General features: G+C 32.3%; 1 protein-coding gene across 2 annotated transcripts in view; it reads right to left on the reverse strand.

Annotated features, from left to right (window-relative positions):
- Positions 1-4958: 4958 nt before the first annotated feature.
- The window catches only part of CA5B (carbonic anhydrase 5B), a 53370-nt gene continuing 39787 nt past the window's right edge, over positions 4959-18541 (reverse strand). For both annotated transcript variants that reach the window (XM_074299922.1, XM_074299923.1), the window contains exons 4-8: positions 18302-18420; positions 16407-16502; positions 16215-16277; positions 8830-8985; positions 4959-5901 (exon numbers count right to left, since the gene is read on the reverse strand). In XM_074299922.1, coding sequence (XP_074156023.1) covers positions 5722-5901; positions 8830-8985; positions 16215-16277; positions 16407-16502; positions 18302-18420 — 614 coding nt within the window. In that variant the 3' untranslated portion in view covers positions 4959-5721. The remainder of the gene's footprint in view (positions 5902-8829; positions 8986-16214; positions 16278-16406; positions 16503-18301; positions 18421-18541) is intronic.

Raw genomic sequence — 18541 nt, forward strand, 5'->3', positions numbered from 1 at the left:
TTTCATTTGTATGAAATGGTATATCTGATACCTACATGCTGCATGATATACTGCATATACATGCTTTTTGTGTCTGTGAAACATTCAAATTTTTGCTTCCTTCAAAAATGCAAATGCTTAGAATGGTGATATCCACAGTAAGGCAACTAAGTATAGGAGCAAATACCCTGTTATTGCTGTAGAAAATTAGCATATTAATTAAATATTAAAGTTCTAATTATCTCAGCAATTCTGAAATTGAAGGCAGATTTCAAAATATTTTGGAAAACCAAGGAAAAGATATTATTAAGAGTCAACCTTTGAGAAACAGGCAACAAAATGACAATGTATTAAAAGTATGCTAAGAAAAACCTGTGTTTTAACTGTATGTGCAACAAAGCAACTTGTATATTACTACTAAGATTTTAGTTGGGTACCTGACTCATAAATAGCAATCCAATAAATTATAAAAATATAAAATGCAAAAAGTAATTATTAAAGAAAGCCAGAAAAAATAGTACATTACATTAATTTGTCAACATTTGGGCTACCTTTGTTATAACAAACTTGCTAAAATATTTTTAAAATTCTAATTTATTCCCTTATAAATTGCTGTAATTTTTTTTATAAATTGCTAAGATATTAAAAAAAACCCTAAAGTTTACTTCTTTATAAAGGGTACAAATGAAAATATATAAAATTTTAATTGAAAGTTTTTTGAAAAGAGTCATCATCTTTCCTTTCACCTTTCTCTCTTTTGAACATTCCTATTGCTGTGGAGCAATCTGAAAAAACAGTTCTGGTCCCACCATTCTGGAGAGCAATTTGGAACTATGTTCAAAAAGTTATCAAACTCTGCATATTCTTTGATCTAGCAGTATTTCTACTGGGATTATATCCCAAAGAGATCTTAAGGGAGGGAAAAGGACCCACATGTGCAAAAATGTTTGTGGCAGCCCTCTTAGTGGCAAGAAGCTAGAAACTGAGTGGATGCCCATCAATTGGAGAATGGCTGAATAAATTATGGTATATGAATGCTATGGAATATTATTTTCTGTAAGAAACAACCAGCAGGATGATCTTAGGGAGGCTTGGAGAGACCTATATGAACTGATGCAAAGTGAATTGAGCAGAACCAGGAGATCATTATACACAGCAACAAGAAGACTATACAACAATTCTGATGGAAGTGGCTCTCTTCAATACTGAGGTGATTCAAAGCAGTTCCATTTGTGCAGTGATGAAGAGAGCCATTTACACCCAGAGAGAAAACCGTAGGAACAGAATGTGGAACACCACATAGCATTCTCACTCTTTCTGTTGTTATTTGCTTGCATTGTGTTTTCTAAGTTTTTTTTTTTCTTTCTTCTTGATCTGATTTTTCTTGCACAATAAGATAATTGTATAAATATGTATACATATATTGGATCTAACATGTATTTCAACATATTTTAACATGTATTGGATTACTTCCAGCTAGGGGAGGGGGTGAGGGGAAGGAGGGGAAAATTTGCAACAAAAGATTATGCAAGGGTCAATGTTGCATATGCTTTGTAAATAAAAAGCTTCAATAAACAAATAAATAAACAAAATGAAAAAAAAAAAAAAAAAGAAAAGAAAGAAAAAAGGAAAAACCTTTCTGGGCCATAAAAGAACTCCCAGTCTTAGTCATTTACCTGAATAATGTAAGTATTTAATTTTTTTTCTTTTAAATTTATGCACATGGCCTCTTAAACATTATTGTAATTCACCATATTTGGCAATTGCAAGTTTAATAAGTATTAAGACAGACAAAAAATCATTATAAAAACATTTCCTATAAAAGAGTATTATGTATGTATATCCAAATGTTCCATTTAAAGTATATTTAAAACTCCATAGCAATATTAAACTTTAAGGTATTAACATAATAAAGGTTAGTTATATAATTATTACTCAGGCAGTTAACAATCATTTATTAAGCACTTACTGTGTGCCAGACACTAAGTTCTGGTGATACAAAAGCAGAGTCCCTGTCCTCAAAAAGCATACATTCTAATGGAGAAGACTATAGATATATTAAACTAGGCATATAAAAACAGCCAGTGGAAGGTAATCTCAAAGGTTCTAGTAGGTGGGGGTAGGGGAAGGAGATTCATGAAATAAGATGGGATTTGAACTTAATCTTGAAGGAAACTAAGAGATGGAAGTAAAAAGGGAAAGCAATCCAAGCACGAAACCAGTGAAAAAATACAGAGATGTCACATGCATAAAACAGTAAATGGATAAAGTATGCAGGAAGGCAAGTTTTGAAGAGCATTAAATGCCAAAGAAAGGACCACAGGGAGATCTTAGATGCTATAGGGAACCTACTAGGATTTATTGGGCAGGCAGGTAGCATGGGTAGAACTGTGCTTTAGAAAAATCATTTTGATATCATGGATTGGAATGGGAAGAGACTTCAGACAGAGAGAACAATTAGAAAGGTTTTGTGCTACTCCACTTGAGAAGGGATGAGAATCTGAACTAGGATGATGGCTCTGTGAGCAAAGAAAAGAAAATGTATAGAATGTATTATGAAGGTAGAAAGAAACAATATCTGATGACATTTTCCATATGTGGAAGAAGTGCAAGTAAAGGGTCAAGGTTTACACTGAAGTTAAAAACATGTATGACTGGGAAGAAGGTGATATGCTCCACAATAATAGGAATGTTCAAAAGAGAGAAAGGTGGAAGGAAAAATGATGACTTCTATCTTAGAAGTCTGAAATGCCAACAGGACTTCCAATATGAGATGGGCAAAAGAAAGTTGAATGATGAAGTCAGAGAACAAAGGGAGAATTCAAGAAATGCAGTCACCTATTACATATGACTTTCTTAAGGAGTTTAGATAAAAAATTTTTTAAAATGAGAAAGTAATGTATCCAAGAATGCATTTGTCAAAAAGAGGGGCTACCACCTTCATCTGAGATCAGAATAAAAGGACATAGTGAGGGAATATGTATGATTGATAGGAGATGAAGAGGAGGCAGGAACAAGGAGCCTTGGTGAATAGCTTCAATTTTTTCCAGTGAAATAAGAGTCAACATCCTCAGTTGAAAAGGAAGCTGGATTAGAGAGGTTTGGAAGAGCTGTTTGGAGAGTAGAATAGTGAATCAACTACAGAGAAGCAGAAGGACTATTGTGAGATTACAAATGAGATTTTATAATATGAATTTTTAGTAAATACAATAAGCTTCTGCAATTTTCTCCAGTTCTATTCAGCAGGATGTGAGTAAGCCAAATAAGGCAAATAGGAGTAATCCAGGGTTGGGGTTTGACAAAGCAAGATCATCAGTGAAACAAAGGAGCAAGGGATTTGGAAATAAAAGCTAATGCAAAGTCCCCTTGATGTAGGGAAGGGGAGATAGTATTAGGACAGAGAAAATGACCTAGTAAAGAAGTGAAAAATAGAAGGAATGGAAGTCACTGTGCAGATGAAGAACAGTTCTGGCCATGAGTAATAATGGAAAAAATAGAATAAGATAAAGAAATTTTAGAATTCATGAAAATGGAAGTAGACAATTTGTCGATGATAGCAAGATTAAAAGCATGATGATAGGTAATGAAGTAGGAAGAGATCACAAAAAGTAGTTTAAAGAACTGGAAAAGAAAGGTATTTATTTGGGGGAGTATCAATATATATAATCAAGTCTTCTTATATGGGGGCAGGTGAAAAACTGTGCATGAAAGCGGTTATAAATAACAAGGATTATAACTTTGTTTTCCAACAATGACTTATAAGGAAACTAAATGTAGGAAAATAATTCTTCAATTATTTGTCTAAATCTGACATCTGACTGATTATTTAGGTTACTGTGACTATTCACAATAACAAAGCAATTACAATTAAACTTGCTGAAAATTAAGTCACCTTTAGCAGAAAAAAATATATCATGCTCTTCACCTATTATCACTGGCAATAAAAAAGTATTTGTTTTTTAACATTCAGTGGAAAATATTCCTCAAAGATATCTGAAAATGTTCTAAGAAAGCTTAATCACTTTTCTCACTATATTTTCCACTTACTATTACTAAGTAAAAAATATAAATCATCTAATATGTTCCCATAAGCCACTATTCTACTAAATAATTATATTTGTTGAATTTGAGTCAAAATATGAACATATGGGATACAATAAAATTATGTGATTCTATATAAAATATATCAGAATTATGCTTAAAGTAGGATGTTAGCATCAAACCTCTAATATAAAAGAGCAAAATTATTTTGATTCTTTGCCAAAAAAAGGCAGAATTTAAATAAGAAAAAGAGAAAGGTAAAAAGCATGATAAATAAAGATTTTGGAGACCACTCAGCAAATAACTTTGTAGTGTTCTGGTTGATTTTCTGGAGGTCTCTGTACCAGCCTTTGTTTCAGCAAAGTAATCACCATGAGAATAGCCAGGGATAAAGTCCAAATTCTTTATTATCCCCTTCACAGTCTAGTTTCCTTCCCTAGAGCTCGGGCCAGCTTTCTTGAAGTCCTCCAGAATGTCTTGGTTTGTGTGGGGGAGGCAGAAGGACTATGGTCTCTATCTTGAAGTCTGTCTCAGTCCAAGGGCTTGTGCTCCAGCCTCCAGTCTTGTCTTCTCTGAGTCTGGCTGTGGCTCAGATGGGTCTTGGTTTCAGTGGAAAAATGAAGGAGGACAGCCCTACCACCATGGTGGTGTGAGATGGAATGAATGAATCTGGCTGAGTTTGTCCCAGCTTATATAGTCTATTATAATTGCATTATCATAGGTGTGAATCTTATAGAATAGGTGTCAAAGTCAAAGAACCATATTAAGTACTAAGTACATGTACTGACCTAGAGAATTATTAATACTATGCTAAGACAATCAACCATTGTCTTATCAATTCCACTGGCTTAATACCTTATAAGAATCCTTGTTTCAAGTAGAGTTCTGGCCCATAACATAAATGTAAGTGGAAAAAAAAATCAAAACACTATCAAATATTTCTAAAATAGCAATTAAATTTGAATTTATTATTTTGAGCATCTCTGGAGTATGAAGCATTGCATACCAAATCATCTAATTTAACCAGGTTTTAAATGCTTTTCACCTTTCATCAAAAGATTGTAACATTTCATTATATAATTGGGAAAGATTGTGATTTGCCCAGACTATCACTAACATATAATATGGACTATCGGAGATTATTCCAATTTTCTAACTCTGCTTTTTTTACTCTATGGAAAGTAACTAATATACACAATCATAAATTAATAACAATAATATGACCTATACAATTCTGATTAAAACTGCAATCTTTTCCCCTTTCATAAAGGTCAATTTCATATCTACTCAGTATGCAAAAACCAACTTTGTCTATAACTTACACAATTTTTTTCTATGAGGCTTGATCTTTTAGTTACAAACTTTTATCATGTTTTTGAAGTTGATTAAATGACCTTTATATTCTTAGTTGAGAATGTACTTTTATTTTCTCTTTAATCTGAAAGTAATTGTATCTAAATAAAGTAGTAAAATTTTCTGAGAAAATTTAACCAAGTTACAGACAAGATACCTGTTGAAGGCATATTAATATTCTGTGACATTTAATGTTTTATGTTTAATTCTCCCTAAAAGTGTATTACTAATAATCTTTTAAAATATAAATATTCAGATATATTTTCTAAAAAAATCCTAAATCCCTTTAAAATTATGGCAAAAGCCCACAAGTAGATCACATACTGAAATAAAATATAATCTTGCTATCTATGGAGTAACATGGTGGGTTTGTTGTTTGCTTCCCTTCTGCAGATTCAATATATGGTCATGATGAAAGGAGGAACGGACTGTTCTATTCATTAGTGGCTGAAGTGGACGAAAGTTGTCAACCATCCTCTTTTCTTTCTCTCCAGCTGAAGTAAAAAGCAGCATCCGAAATGCCTCAAGCTGAGCATTAGAAAATATAAGTATTTTCAGGAGAAAAAAAATTATTTTTTAGAGAATACAACAGTTGGCAATTCAGAAATTATATACAGAGCAAAACACAAATGTAGGAAAAACTAGACATATTTTAGCCAACTAATATAGGATATACAGAACGATTATTATTAATGTTAATCATTAATGGTTCATAGTAACCTGTCATTATCACCAAATAAACTCATGTACTTATACTTCATTTCTTTTCTTTTTTGTGTGTGGCTATACATTTTGCAGTGAAATAATATCATACAAAAATTCATATGCAATCAGACAGGCCAGTAGATTGGTTGCTTTGTACTCTGAAAAGACATTGTGTTAAGCAATCCTACATAGGAATACATGGCTTTGAAGGCATTGGAAAGAAAAAGAAATGCTTTTGAAAGATTGTGTACTTCAATAAAAACAGGCTCATTCCAGTTGCTGGTAGAATAATTTGGTATAAAGCAATAAGTATCTCTGTTAAAAGTTTTCATTCAATTCAACCATTTGTCTTAAGGGGCATAACAACAAACAAACAATGAAATTGATAGTTTTATTTTAAAAACAAACAATGCTCATATAATTTTTAGTTACTGATCTTTTTAGACAGGGAATTTACAATTACTATCTGGAATGTTGGTTTCATATATGAACCTTAAAAAATTTGTGAGGTCAGATTTAGTGTCCATCTAACTTAAGACTTTCTCTCTAAAAGACACCAAGATTTTTGTGGCATAGTATTATAGATATCAATCTCAAAAATTGAGAAATGTATCTAAACATTTCAATCTCTTTTTTTTTCCCATGGAAAACATATTCATATTAGCTATCTTACAAAAAAGCCAAAACAAATTAAGCAAGAAAATAATACTTCACTTTACAGTCAATTCATCAGTTCTCTCTCTAGAGTAGCATTTTTTCATAAATCCTTTGCAATTAAGAATGTTTGTAGCAGCCCTCTTTGTAGTGGCCAGAAATTGGAAACTGAGTGGATGGCCATCAATTGGAGAATGGCTGAATAAACTGTGGCATATGAATGTTATGGAATATATTGTTCTGTAAAAAATGACCAGCAGGATGATTTCAAAAAGCCCTGGAGAGACTTACATGAACTGATGCTGGAGTGAAATGAACAGGACCAGGAGATCATTATATACTTCAACCACAATACTATATGATGATCAATTCTGATGACGTGGCTCTCTTCATCAATGAGATGAACCAAATCAGTTCCAATAGAGTAGTAATGATTTGGACCAGCTACCCCCAGGGAAAGAACTCTGGGAGAAGACTATGAACCACTACATAGAATTCCAAATCCCTCTACCTTTGTCCGCCTGCATTTTTTATTTCCTTCACAGGCTAATGATACACTATTTCAAAGTCCGATTCTTTTTGTGCAGCAAAATAACTGTATGAACATGTATACATATATTGTATTCAACATATACTTTAACATATTTAACATGTATTGGTCTACCTGCCATCTGGGGGAGGGAGTGGGGGGAAGGAAGGGAAAAATTGGAACAAAAGGTTTTGCAATTGTCAATGCTGAAAAATTACCCATGCATATGCTTTGTATATAAAAAGCTATAATAAAAAAATCCTTTGCAATTATCTTGAATAACTGTATTGATCAGAATAGCTAAGTCTTTTAATAAATTATTATCATTATATATTGTAATATATTTAACATGTATAAGACTGTCTGCCATCTGGGGGAGGGGGTTGGGGGAGGAAGGGAAAAAATCTGAACAGAAGTAAGTGCAAGGGATAATGTTGTAAAAAATTACCCATGCATATGTACTGTCAAAAAAAAAGTTATAATTATAAAATAAAATAAAAATTAAAAAAATTATTATCATTACTTTTACATCTATGTTACAAATCTCTTTTGAGAACTTCCTAAGCTTTCTTCGGCTAGATAAATGTCTCTTTCTGACATTTTGTGGGCTCTGACACTCCAAAATTTGATTAGAAGTGTTAATTTTTTTTAAATGTTTGGAGGTGAATACTGAGAAAGTTCAGATGGGTTTCAAGTTATATTCCCCCCCCCATTCATTTATTTAAACTTTGTTTTATATCTCTTTTTATATTTTCAATCTATTCCACTTCATGACAGGAAAGAGTCTCACCTTGCTATCCAAAATGTCTCCCTAGAAACCTAACTGCTGTATCACAAGTTCTGGCTCCATGTCATATTGCCAAGGGCATCAAGGAGCACCCCATAAGCCAGCCCTGACCTCTACTTTTTATGTGTTCATCCTATAATTTCTTTCTTACTATAACCTGGAGATTCCCCAAAGAGCTATCCCTAGTACAGCCCTTGTCCTTAAGATACAGACCTTTTCCTCTTCCCCAGATAGCTAGATACTGGATAGAGTTCTGGTAGTAGAGTCAGATAAATGAGTTCAAATTCAGCCTTAGACATATACATATATATGACCCTGAGCAAGTCACTTGAGTTCTGCTTGTATCAGTTTCCTCAACTGTAAAATTGGGAAAATAATAGCATTTATCTCACAAAGTTGTGAGAATCAAATGCTTAGAGCAATGCCTGGGACACAATACGCACTATATGGAAACTTATTTCCTTCCTTTCTATCCCCCTCCCTGTAAATGTCTACATTTTTAACTCTCCTCAAATTAAAAAATATACTAAAAGCCTCACATGATTGCTTGTTTTACTTCATCTGTGCAGCACTAGTATGAAATGATTAGCTTCTTTCTAAAATGAAAGTGAATAATACTTAGAACAATACATGAGTACATTTTTAAATATATTTTTTTAAAATAGCCACACACAAAAATCATTTCTAAAGAGTAATAATGTTTAAAATGATACTATATTTCACTCTATTTCATACTGGTGACTTTGAATTTTCTTTTAAAAAGAAGGATGAAAAAACTTACCTGATTATGATCAACCTCAATTGGTTGTTTCTTAATGATCCAAGTGACAGATTCTGAAAGTGGTGGAGTGGTCAAAGATCCTGAATAGGTCCAAAAATCTGGGCAGACTGGCATAAGACAGGCAGGATCAAACGTTCCAAATTCAATAAGAGAATCCTGAACAAATTCATATATATTGAATCAACAGTTTAATACCAAAACATTCAGGAAAATTTAGACTTTCATTAAAGTAGTGATTCTCAACTTCATGATCTAGAAACTATTTCAAAGTACTCTTTGAGTATTCTGGCTGATCATTGCACTGATTTCATGGAAGGTATTTAGAGAAGGAGCTTCAACTTTTCAGTGAATACACAAGTATAAATTATAAATCAGATGATCTTGACTTTTTAAAGTTTCAGGGATGCTTTCTGTTGTTAAAACTATAACTTCTCAATGGATCACTGCTCCCACAGTTGTTCTTGCTGTTCAATTGTTGAATCAAATTTATCCCAAGTTCCTCTAATAAAGTCCTCATTTCTCAAATATATAGATATCTGGGTCAAATTTATAAAAATACAAGTCATTCCCCAATTGATAAACTGTTAAAGAATATGAAGCAAAGAAGAAAGAAAAGAAGAAAAGCAAAGCTATCTTTAGTCACATGAAAAAAATATTGGCTATCAGATTGGCTAATATGAGAGAAATGGAAAAGTTCAAGTGTTGGAAGGATATGAAAAAACTGGGACACTAATTTACTGTTGGGTGAATTGTGAACGGATCCAATCATCCTGGAGAGTAATTTGGAACTATACCCAAGGCCTATAAAACTTCTGCAAATTCTTTGACTAGCAATACCACTATTAGGTCTATATCTCAAAGAAATCAAAGGAAGTGGGAAAAGACCTAAATATACAAAAATATAGCAACTCTTTTTTTGTGATAGCAAAGAATTGAAATTGAGGGATGCTCATCAATTAGAGAATGGCTGAACATGTTGTTATATACCATTGTGATGGGATACTATTATGCCATAAAAATACTTATTAGGATGGTCTCAGAAGATTTATAAGAACTAATGTAAAGTGAAGTGAGCTGAACCAGGAGGACATTTTAACAATAAAGAGGAATATTACATGATGATCAGTTGTGAAGAATTTAGCTACTCTGATCAATACAATGATCCAAGACAATTCTGAAGGACTTAGGATGAAAAATGCAATCCTCCTCCAGAGAAAGAACTGATGGATACTGAATAGATATCAATATGTACTTTTTAAATTTTATTTTTCTTGGAGTTTTTTTTGTCTGTTTTCTTTTGAAGAATGACTAATGTGGAATATATATATATATGTATATATCTATATTTATGTGTGTATTATATGTGTGTATGGGTATGTATTGGAAGTACTATATGCACTGAAGAAGTTATAAAATTTAGATAAACTATGGTTTCCACTTTCATGGAGCTTATGGGCTGGAAGAAGAATAATATACAAAGATGAGTATAACAAAATATTAAAACAGTATTAAACAGTTGTAAAACAAAATGCTATGCTAAAATATAGTAAAACCACATCCCAAAAGTCTTAGTGCCATTTTAAGCTTTAATAATGTAGGAGATGCATTTTCAGAACACGATTAATACACAAATATGTTTTTCTTGACTTCAAGTCTATAACAAGTATATTTATTGCTTTCTCAATTAGTGGAGGAGGGATGAAGGGAAGGCAGAAAACTTGGGAATGAAAATCAAATAAAATTGAATTTTAAAAAGCAGAAGTATAAATGCTATAAATATACAAAAACTCAAAGGTTAATTATTTAGCCTTTTAAAATACTGATGTGTTTGTTGTTAAAATTCAACATTAAGAACCATTTCATGTTATATCTAATTTTCCTCATTGATTTTCAAACTTTGCAAAAATTTTCGCTGGATTCTGCTCAGAGACTAAAAGAATTGCATTTATAATCTTGGGTTTAAGATCATCCAAAAGGTTTGGATGAATACATGACACTTTGACACTATCACACACAAAAATAGTCAATGTGATAAGCAAAAGAACCCCCTTTAACAATCTACCAGTCTAAGAAAGTGTCATCCAAAAACTGGTGAATATACATGAGAAGGTGTACTATCTTGTTAAAGTTTTATATTTACTGTTCAAAATTTGCAAAACTATAAAAGAAATTCAAATGATTAAACTTTCAAATTTTGTTTTCTATAAATTTGTATAATTCATGCTTATGAATTTATTAAAACTTAAAACTACACTAAGACTTTTGGCTCACCCTGTATTAATGAACTGTGATTCTATGTTGTTAATCATATTAATAGCTAACATTAATACAGTAACTACTATGTATCAGGCACTGGGTTAAATACAGTGTATAATTATTATTTCATTTGTTCCTCATAACAATCCTAGGGGATTATCTCTGATAAATAAAGTGAAGCAAACAAGGGTTTATAAGTGACTTGCCCAAACTCACACAGCTAATTTGTGTTTGAGACTAGACTTAATTCTAATCCAGTGTGTACAAATTAAAAAGAAAGTGCCTTATGATAATGCTCATTCTTACCAGTTTGTTAATTACATAGAAGTTTCTAGAATGGATTGTGTGCTATTTTTAAAAGAAAAATGGAGTCACAGAACCCATTTGAAATTCCAGTTCTGCTATTTACCTTCCTATGGGTTGAACAAGTCACATAAATATAGGGTTTGGTTTTTTCCATTTCTGAAATAAGTTGGTTGGACTAAATGATTTCTAAGGTTCCTTTTAGTTTGTAATCTATGATCCTACTTTTTTCTAGTATATATTATTTATTTTTATATCCATCAGTAGGATTTTGTAAACAAAACAAAACAAAAAACCCTGCCATTTTCTTTATTCATTTGGCTATTTTTAGAAAAAAAAAAAAAAAACTTAGGCAAATGATAAAGGGATAGGTGATCCAAAAGAGGCCCTTTGTCCCAACTATGGTTTCTAGGAACCAAAGGGAAAAAAATCCTGGAGAAAGAAAAAGGTGATTTCCCATTCAGGAGGACCTCAAAAAGCTGGCAGAGGAAGAGAACACAAAGGACTGGTTGCAGGAGCTCAAGCTATTGGAACCAAGGAGAGAGATAGGCCTCTAAGAAAGCTAACCAGGCCCCAGGAAAGGAGACAAGACTTTGAAAGAGATAAAAAAGGATTTGGACTTTAACCCTTGGCTACTCGTGTGGTGATTACTGAACTGAAATGAAGGCTGCTCCCAGAACCCCAGGAAGAGCTCAACAGAGAACATTACATTTTAGAGAGAACATTACACTTACTGATAGCAGCTGAGGAGAGTAATTAGCAATCAGCATTTAGGATTAGGGAGCATGTTAAGTCTTCAGACAGAAACAAACTAGAAGCATCCTTGAAATTCTCATTTTCCGAGGCTGGATTTGGGGGGCATAAAATCCTTTTGGGGTTTTCTCCACTTTGCTCATTGTTTGAAAAAATGATATTTATATACTCTTTGAGGTTCCAAAATACTTTTCATACAAATATTGGACTTTTTGCTTCCATCTTCTTACAGAGATAAATGACTTAACTGTGAATACAGAGCTAGTAAGTAATTATGAAGATGTGATTTAAATTTGGGATTTCCTGACTCCAAATGCAACATCCTAGCCACTCTCCTATATTGCTTCTCATGTACAATAATCTTAGCACTTACAACAGGTTTGCAGGATTTGAGATGATTCTGAGCCTATAAACAGATGTTTGAGACCATTTCTGCCATAGGAAATAGGTACTACAATAGTTAGAATATTGGCCTTGGAGTCTGGAAGTTTTGAATTCATTTCCTGCCTTAGATACTTACTAGTTATGTTTTTGCTTTTCAAGAAGAAAATAGAAACAGATGGGGTAATTGGTCCACTGGGTTCCTTTGTTATAATCCACATTTGCAACAACCCAAAACAGAACCACCCATCTGGAGCAAGGAAATTTTAAAACTTTCCTATCATTTCTTTAATGCTTATAGGGTAGAAGAATGTAAAGACCTATACAAATTTAAAGCAGGGGAAAATACACAAGTCAACTTATTAACTCCTCAAAACCTATTAGTTATGAAAAAATTATTTCAATATCAATTTCAATTTCAGTAAGTCATATCTGACTTGTCATAAAAATGATTATTATGATATTTGATGAGGATATACTAATATAAAATTAATGTAAAAAATGTAAAACAAGTTTATTCAATCTATTTTTGCTTATTTTATCATTCAATATTCAGTAATACTGAAGAATCCTGCCATGATTCATCATACCATGGATTAGATATAATAGGGACCAATTCATATCCCCATTTTTTGTACTTAAATGGATATTATGAAGAAAATGTAGAAGACAATTGCTTAAGTGTTAACAGTAGAGGGGTGTGTATATATATATATTATGAATTTATTAAAACTTAAAACTCCACTAAGACTTTTGGCTCACCCTGTATTAATGAACTGTGATTCTATGTTGTTAATCATAACTTTTAACAGAGCCAGCCAAATAATTCTGGTTCAGAAGTAAATTCTCCATTAAAAGCACACAGAGGAGAGAGAGAGCAAAACTGAGGTAAGTTAGAACAAAAGGTCAAAGGAAGAAAAAAGCTAGACTTGTCTGTCCCATGTATCTGCACTTAATTTAATTATAAAATCATATTCACATTTATATTCATTCCCTCTAATAAAGAAATTATGGTTATATTGTGAATTTTAAGGAGCAGAGAGTTGCTCAAGTATTAATAGGAGAATTACATTTATCTTCTCTAACAGACACAGTTTGGGGGGTTAAAATGTATTTAAAATAAAGACAATACAATTATCTGAATTGGAGGGAGAAAAGATAGTAGGGAAGTATGTTGCTGTCATGACTATTTACTACAAAACTAAAAAGGGAGAAAGGAGAGGGCTATTTTCCTGAGGCCAAAATTAATTACCTTAGAGAATCACCAAAATGTCATCAAGTGATGGCAGTTCAGACCAAACTCCATTTGGTAATTGTTTAGGCCTTGATTAACTCAAGTTGAATATAAATAACAAACATTTCTGTTTTGGACAGAAACTCTGGGAATCTTCCTCTTCTAGACTTTCTTTCACTAGGCAAAAGAGACTATTCTCTGCCTCATTTCTTACCTAGTCTTAATTATTATTGGGTCTTGCCTCTTGCCTCAGCCAAATTGAGACCTGTTCAAGACCTTAGCTTTTTTTTTTTTAATTTTATAATTATAACATTTTTTTTTGAAAGTACATATGCATAGGTAATTTTTTTTTTACAACATTATCCTTGTACTCCCTTCTGTTCTGAATTTTCCCCTCCTTCCCTCCACCTCCTCCCCTAGATGGCAGGCATTCCCATACATATTAAATATGTTATAGTATATCCTAGATACAATATATGTGTGCAGAACCGAATTTTGTTGTTGTTGTTGTTGCAAAGGAAGAAGTGGATTCAGAAGGTAAAAATAACCTGGGAAGAAAAACAAAAATGCAAACAGTTTACACTCATTTCCCAGTGTTCCTTCTCTGGGTGCAGCTGATTCTGTCCATCATTGATCAATTGGACTGAATTAAATCTTCTCTTTGTTAAAGATATCCACTTCCATCAGAATACATCCTCATACAGTATTGTTACTGAAGTGTATAATGATCTGGTTCTGCTTGTTTCACTCAGCATCAGTTGATGTAAGTCTCTCCAAGCCTCTCTGTATTCATCCTGCTGGTCATTTCTCACAGAAAAATAATATTCCACAATATTCATATACCATAATTTACCCAACCATTCTCCAATTGAGGCATCCAGTTTCTAGCCACTACGAAAAGGGCTACCACAAACATTTTGGCACATGCAGGTCCTTTCCCTTCTTTAGTATTTCTTTGGGATATAAGCCCAGTAGTAGCACTGCTGGATAAAAGAGTATGCACAGTTTGATAACTTTTGGGGCATAATTCCAGATTGCTCTCCAGAATAGCTGGATGTATTCACAACTCCACCAACAATGCAGTGTTGCAGTTTTCCCATATCGCCTCCAACATTCATCATTATTTTTTCCTGTCATCTTAGCCAATCTGACAGGTGTGTAGTGGTATCTCAGAGTTATCTTAATTTGCATTTCTCTGATCAATACTGATTTGGAGCACTTTCATATGAGTGGAAATATTTTCAATTTCATCATCTGAAAATTGTCTGTTCATATCCTTTGATATCATATCAATTGGAGTAAAGACCTTAGCTTAAAAAGGCCAAGTTCTCCCATTTGTGTCCAGAGCCATCCCCATTCTTCCTGATCTATATCTGCTACTGGACTCAGGTAACTTTGAAGGGGAAAGTGACCTTGCACAGCCCTCCCTCACGTAAATCCAATTCACTAGCAATTCATGGCATTACCTCCCTGATGTCATGGTCCTCTTTGAGAAAGAAGGAAAAACAACAAGCTAGTTAACTGCTTTGTGCTATGCTTTCAAAACAACCATTATTATATCAAAAAAGCTGAAGAAAAATTATAATTCAAATGATTGGGGAATGGCCAAACAAATTGTGCTATATAAATGTAATAAAACATTACTGAGCTATAAGGAATGACAAATGTGAAGGATTCAGAGAAATATGGCATGAACAAAGTGAAGAAATCAGTCAAGAATTATACATTCTATGGCACTTAGGAGTAACTAGTAGTACAGTGGTTAGAGTGCTGGGCCTGGATTTAGGAAGACTATTTTCCTGAGTTCAAATCTGGTTTCAGACACTAGCTGTGTGACTAATCACTCAACACTGTCTACCTCAGTTTCCTCATCTGTAGAAATCAGCTGGTGAAGAAAGTGGCAATCCACTCCAGTATTTTTGCCAAGAAAAACTCAAAAGTGTCAGGCACAACTAAAACAACTGAACAACAAAGAAGAACATCCTGTTACAAAAAAAAAAAAATTAAACATTTCTTTTCCTCAAGGACTATGACCACATAAGACTACATTAGACAATTTTGCTTTACTTTTTTTTTAATGGAAATTGATCACTATGTGTACTGGAGAAGGAAATGGCAAAGCATGCCAGTATCTTTGCCAAGAGTCCCAAAAAGTCAGACATGAGTGAACAACTGAACAACAACGACAACCAATGAGTGATTCATGTCCAGATATGTTAAGAAAGATATTATACCTTAGAAACATGACACATTACACATAGAAAAGACCTGCTAAAGCAAAATTTTAGTTACTTCCTTAAATATTATTAAATTATACTTTGATTTTCAGAGGCAATATTCATTACAGAAACTGAAAACATTTATGTTTTTTTAAATAAAAACTGCCTAACTATAATTATATATTGTGACTACTATAAAACACTAAATATTTAAGTAGTTTCAAAATTTTAAATATTACCTTATGTTTGATTGCTGGCAAGACATCAACTAATTTCTGTAGTTCTTTATGATGTACACCTAGCTAAAGAATGATAAATAAAAATATTAAAACTATAGCAAAAAATAAACCTAAGTTATCCTTAAGTAATGGTTTTGAAAAATAATTATATTCAATAGTTGAACAAGTAATTTCAGATGAGTAAGACTGTACCTTCAAAAATACTCCTATCACAGCCAGTCCATTTTCCTCCATTGCAGCATCTTCAAAACTTTTATATTTAACTGCATTCCAATGTACTAAATGTAGCTGAAATACCATTGAACAGAAGTTTAGTACATGAAAATTGGATGAAAATAAGCCAGAGAAATGAAATCTAAAGATCCCATTTGAATATATTTTTCCAGACTCTAACAAAAAGAATATTTAATCTTTCTAATGCACAGGACTGACAATGTCATCTCCTATTCAAAAACCTGTGGTGACTTCATGACTTGGTAGATGAAATAAAAATTATTCTGCATAGCCTTTTAATGGTATCTTTCTACTCCATCAATATATATTTGTAGGGCTTTTTAAAGCAATCCTCTACCAAGAAACATATTCTAATTCCAATTTGTATAAGTTATATAACTATATGGAAGTGTAAGTGAACTTGGATATCTTGACCTTCTATTGGACTTTGGTCACTTCATATATAAAATGAGAAGTTTACCATAAATTACATGAACTCAAGATCCTCTCTTTATGAGTTTCATGAGATTACTATGGCAATATGGAAATACAGTGTATATGTGTATGTATATACTATAGTTATTTGTTTATATATGTGTAAATATAGTTATATATGTTATATATATATATAGTTATATATGTTATACATAGCTATATGGAAAACTATATGTCTATAGACACATTAATATATAATTATATATTGATGTATTATTTTATATATTGATATATCTAGATCTATATAGCTTTATATAGAAAGCTATATGGCATATATACTTATATAACATATTAATATGTAATTTATATTTACATAAAGATTTATATAGTGAGATATGTGACAGTATAGCTATATATCTATAGATTTATATATCTTTTGATCTGTATAATTTTCTATATGACATATCACCACATATAGTTATGTATCGATTGACATATAACTATATATAATTATATTTCTTTATATGTATACATATATACATATATGTGCATGTATATACTTCATGCATATACACACTTACATACATATATATTTGTGCAGCTGGTCTACTTCCCTGTTACCCTTTTCTGCAAGGTAAAAAATTCTCTGAAGGGGAAAAGGGGAAAGGAAGGAGCTATACCTGTGAAAGAAATAGTAACTTCTCTTTGCATAGATCTTTAAAAAGGATCCCTTGTAAATAATGAGGACCTCTCTATTAAGATGACCTGTGTACTTGCTTCACGTCTACTTCTTTAGCTTCATTTTTCAAAAGGTTATATATCCTAGAAGGCAGGAAAAGTTCAGTTCTGATACTAAGTAGCATTAGGCAAGTAATTTAAATGTATCAATAAAATATTTTAAAGTATAACCACTGCACATAGAAAAGGTCTACTATGGCAAAAAATCTCAGCCATTTTCTTAACACAAACATAAAATTATATTTTAATTTTACAAGGCAACTTTTATTAGAGAACCTGAAAATATTTAGCTTTTTTTTTTTTTTAATAGTAATTACTTAATTACAACTACAGGCATCTAGCACAGTGGATAGAATATTATCTGGATTTGGGAAGACTCATCTTCCTGAATTCAAATTTGGCCTCAGACAGTTGCCAGCTGTGTGACCCTGGACAAATAATTTAAACCTGTTTGCCTAATTTTCCTCATCTGTAAAATGAGAAAGAAATGGAAAACCATACTAGTAGCTTTGCTAAGAAAACCCCAGGATCATGAAAAACTCAGAAATAATTTAAAATGACTCAACAACAAAAAATGAACAACAAACACTTTATGACCAACACAAAATATTTAATATTTCAAGTCTTCAATTTTTACATTTCTAAAATTCTAAATTCAAAATTGTGTTTTGTTTTAAAGTATATTGTAATAAAATACATACCTCAGCTGGATAACATTTACTGTCAACAGTATGTTCTGAACCCCAGTCATTTATTGCTCCCCAGTGAAAATGGAACTGCTTTAGCCGATAATTGTTTTCCAGAGGTCCTCCCCTAATCACTAAAATAACGTATAGAAATAATTCAGAAGCTTTGTTAGTCATTCATTCAGGTAAATGCAGTGGAACTTTTAAATTCAGCAAATATTAAACACCTACTCTGCAATATACTGTGTTCAGCTT

This window comes from Sminthopsis crassicaudata, chromosome 3 (genome assembly GCF_048593235.1).
Source record: "Sminthopsis crassicaudata isolate SCR6 chromosome 3, ASM4859323v1, whole genome shotgun sequence".
Classification (NCBI taxonomy): domain Eukaryota; kingdom Metazoa; phylum Chordata; class Mammalia; order Dasyuromorphia; family Dasyuridae; genus Sminthopsis; species Sminthopsis crassicaudata.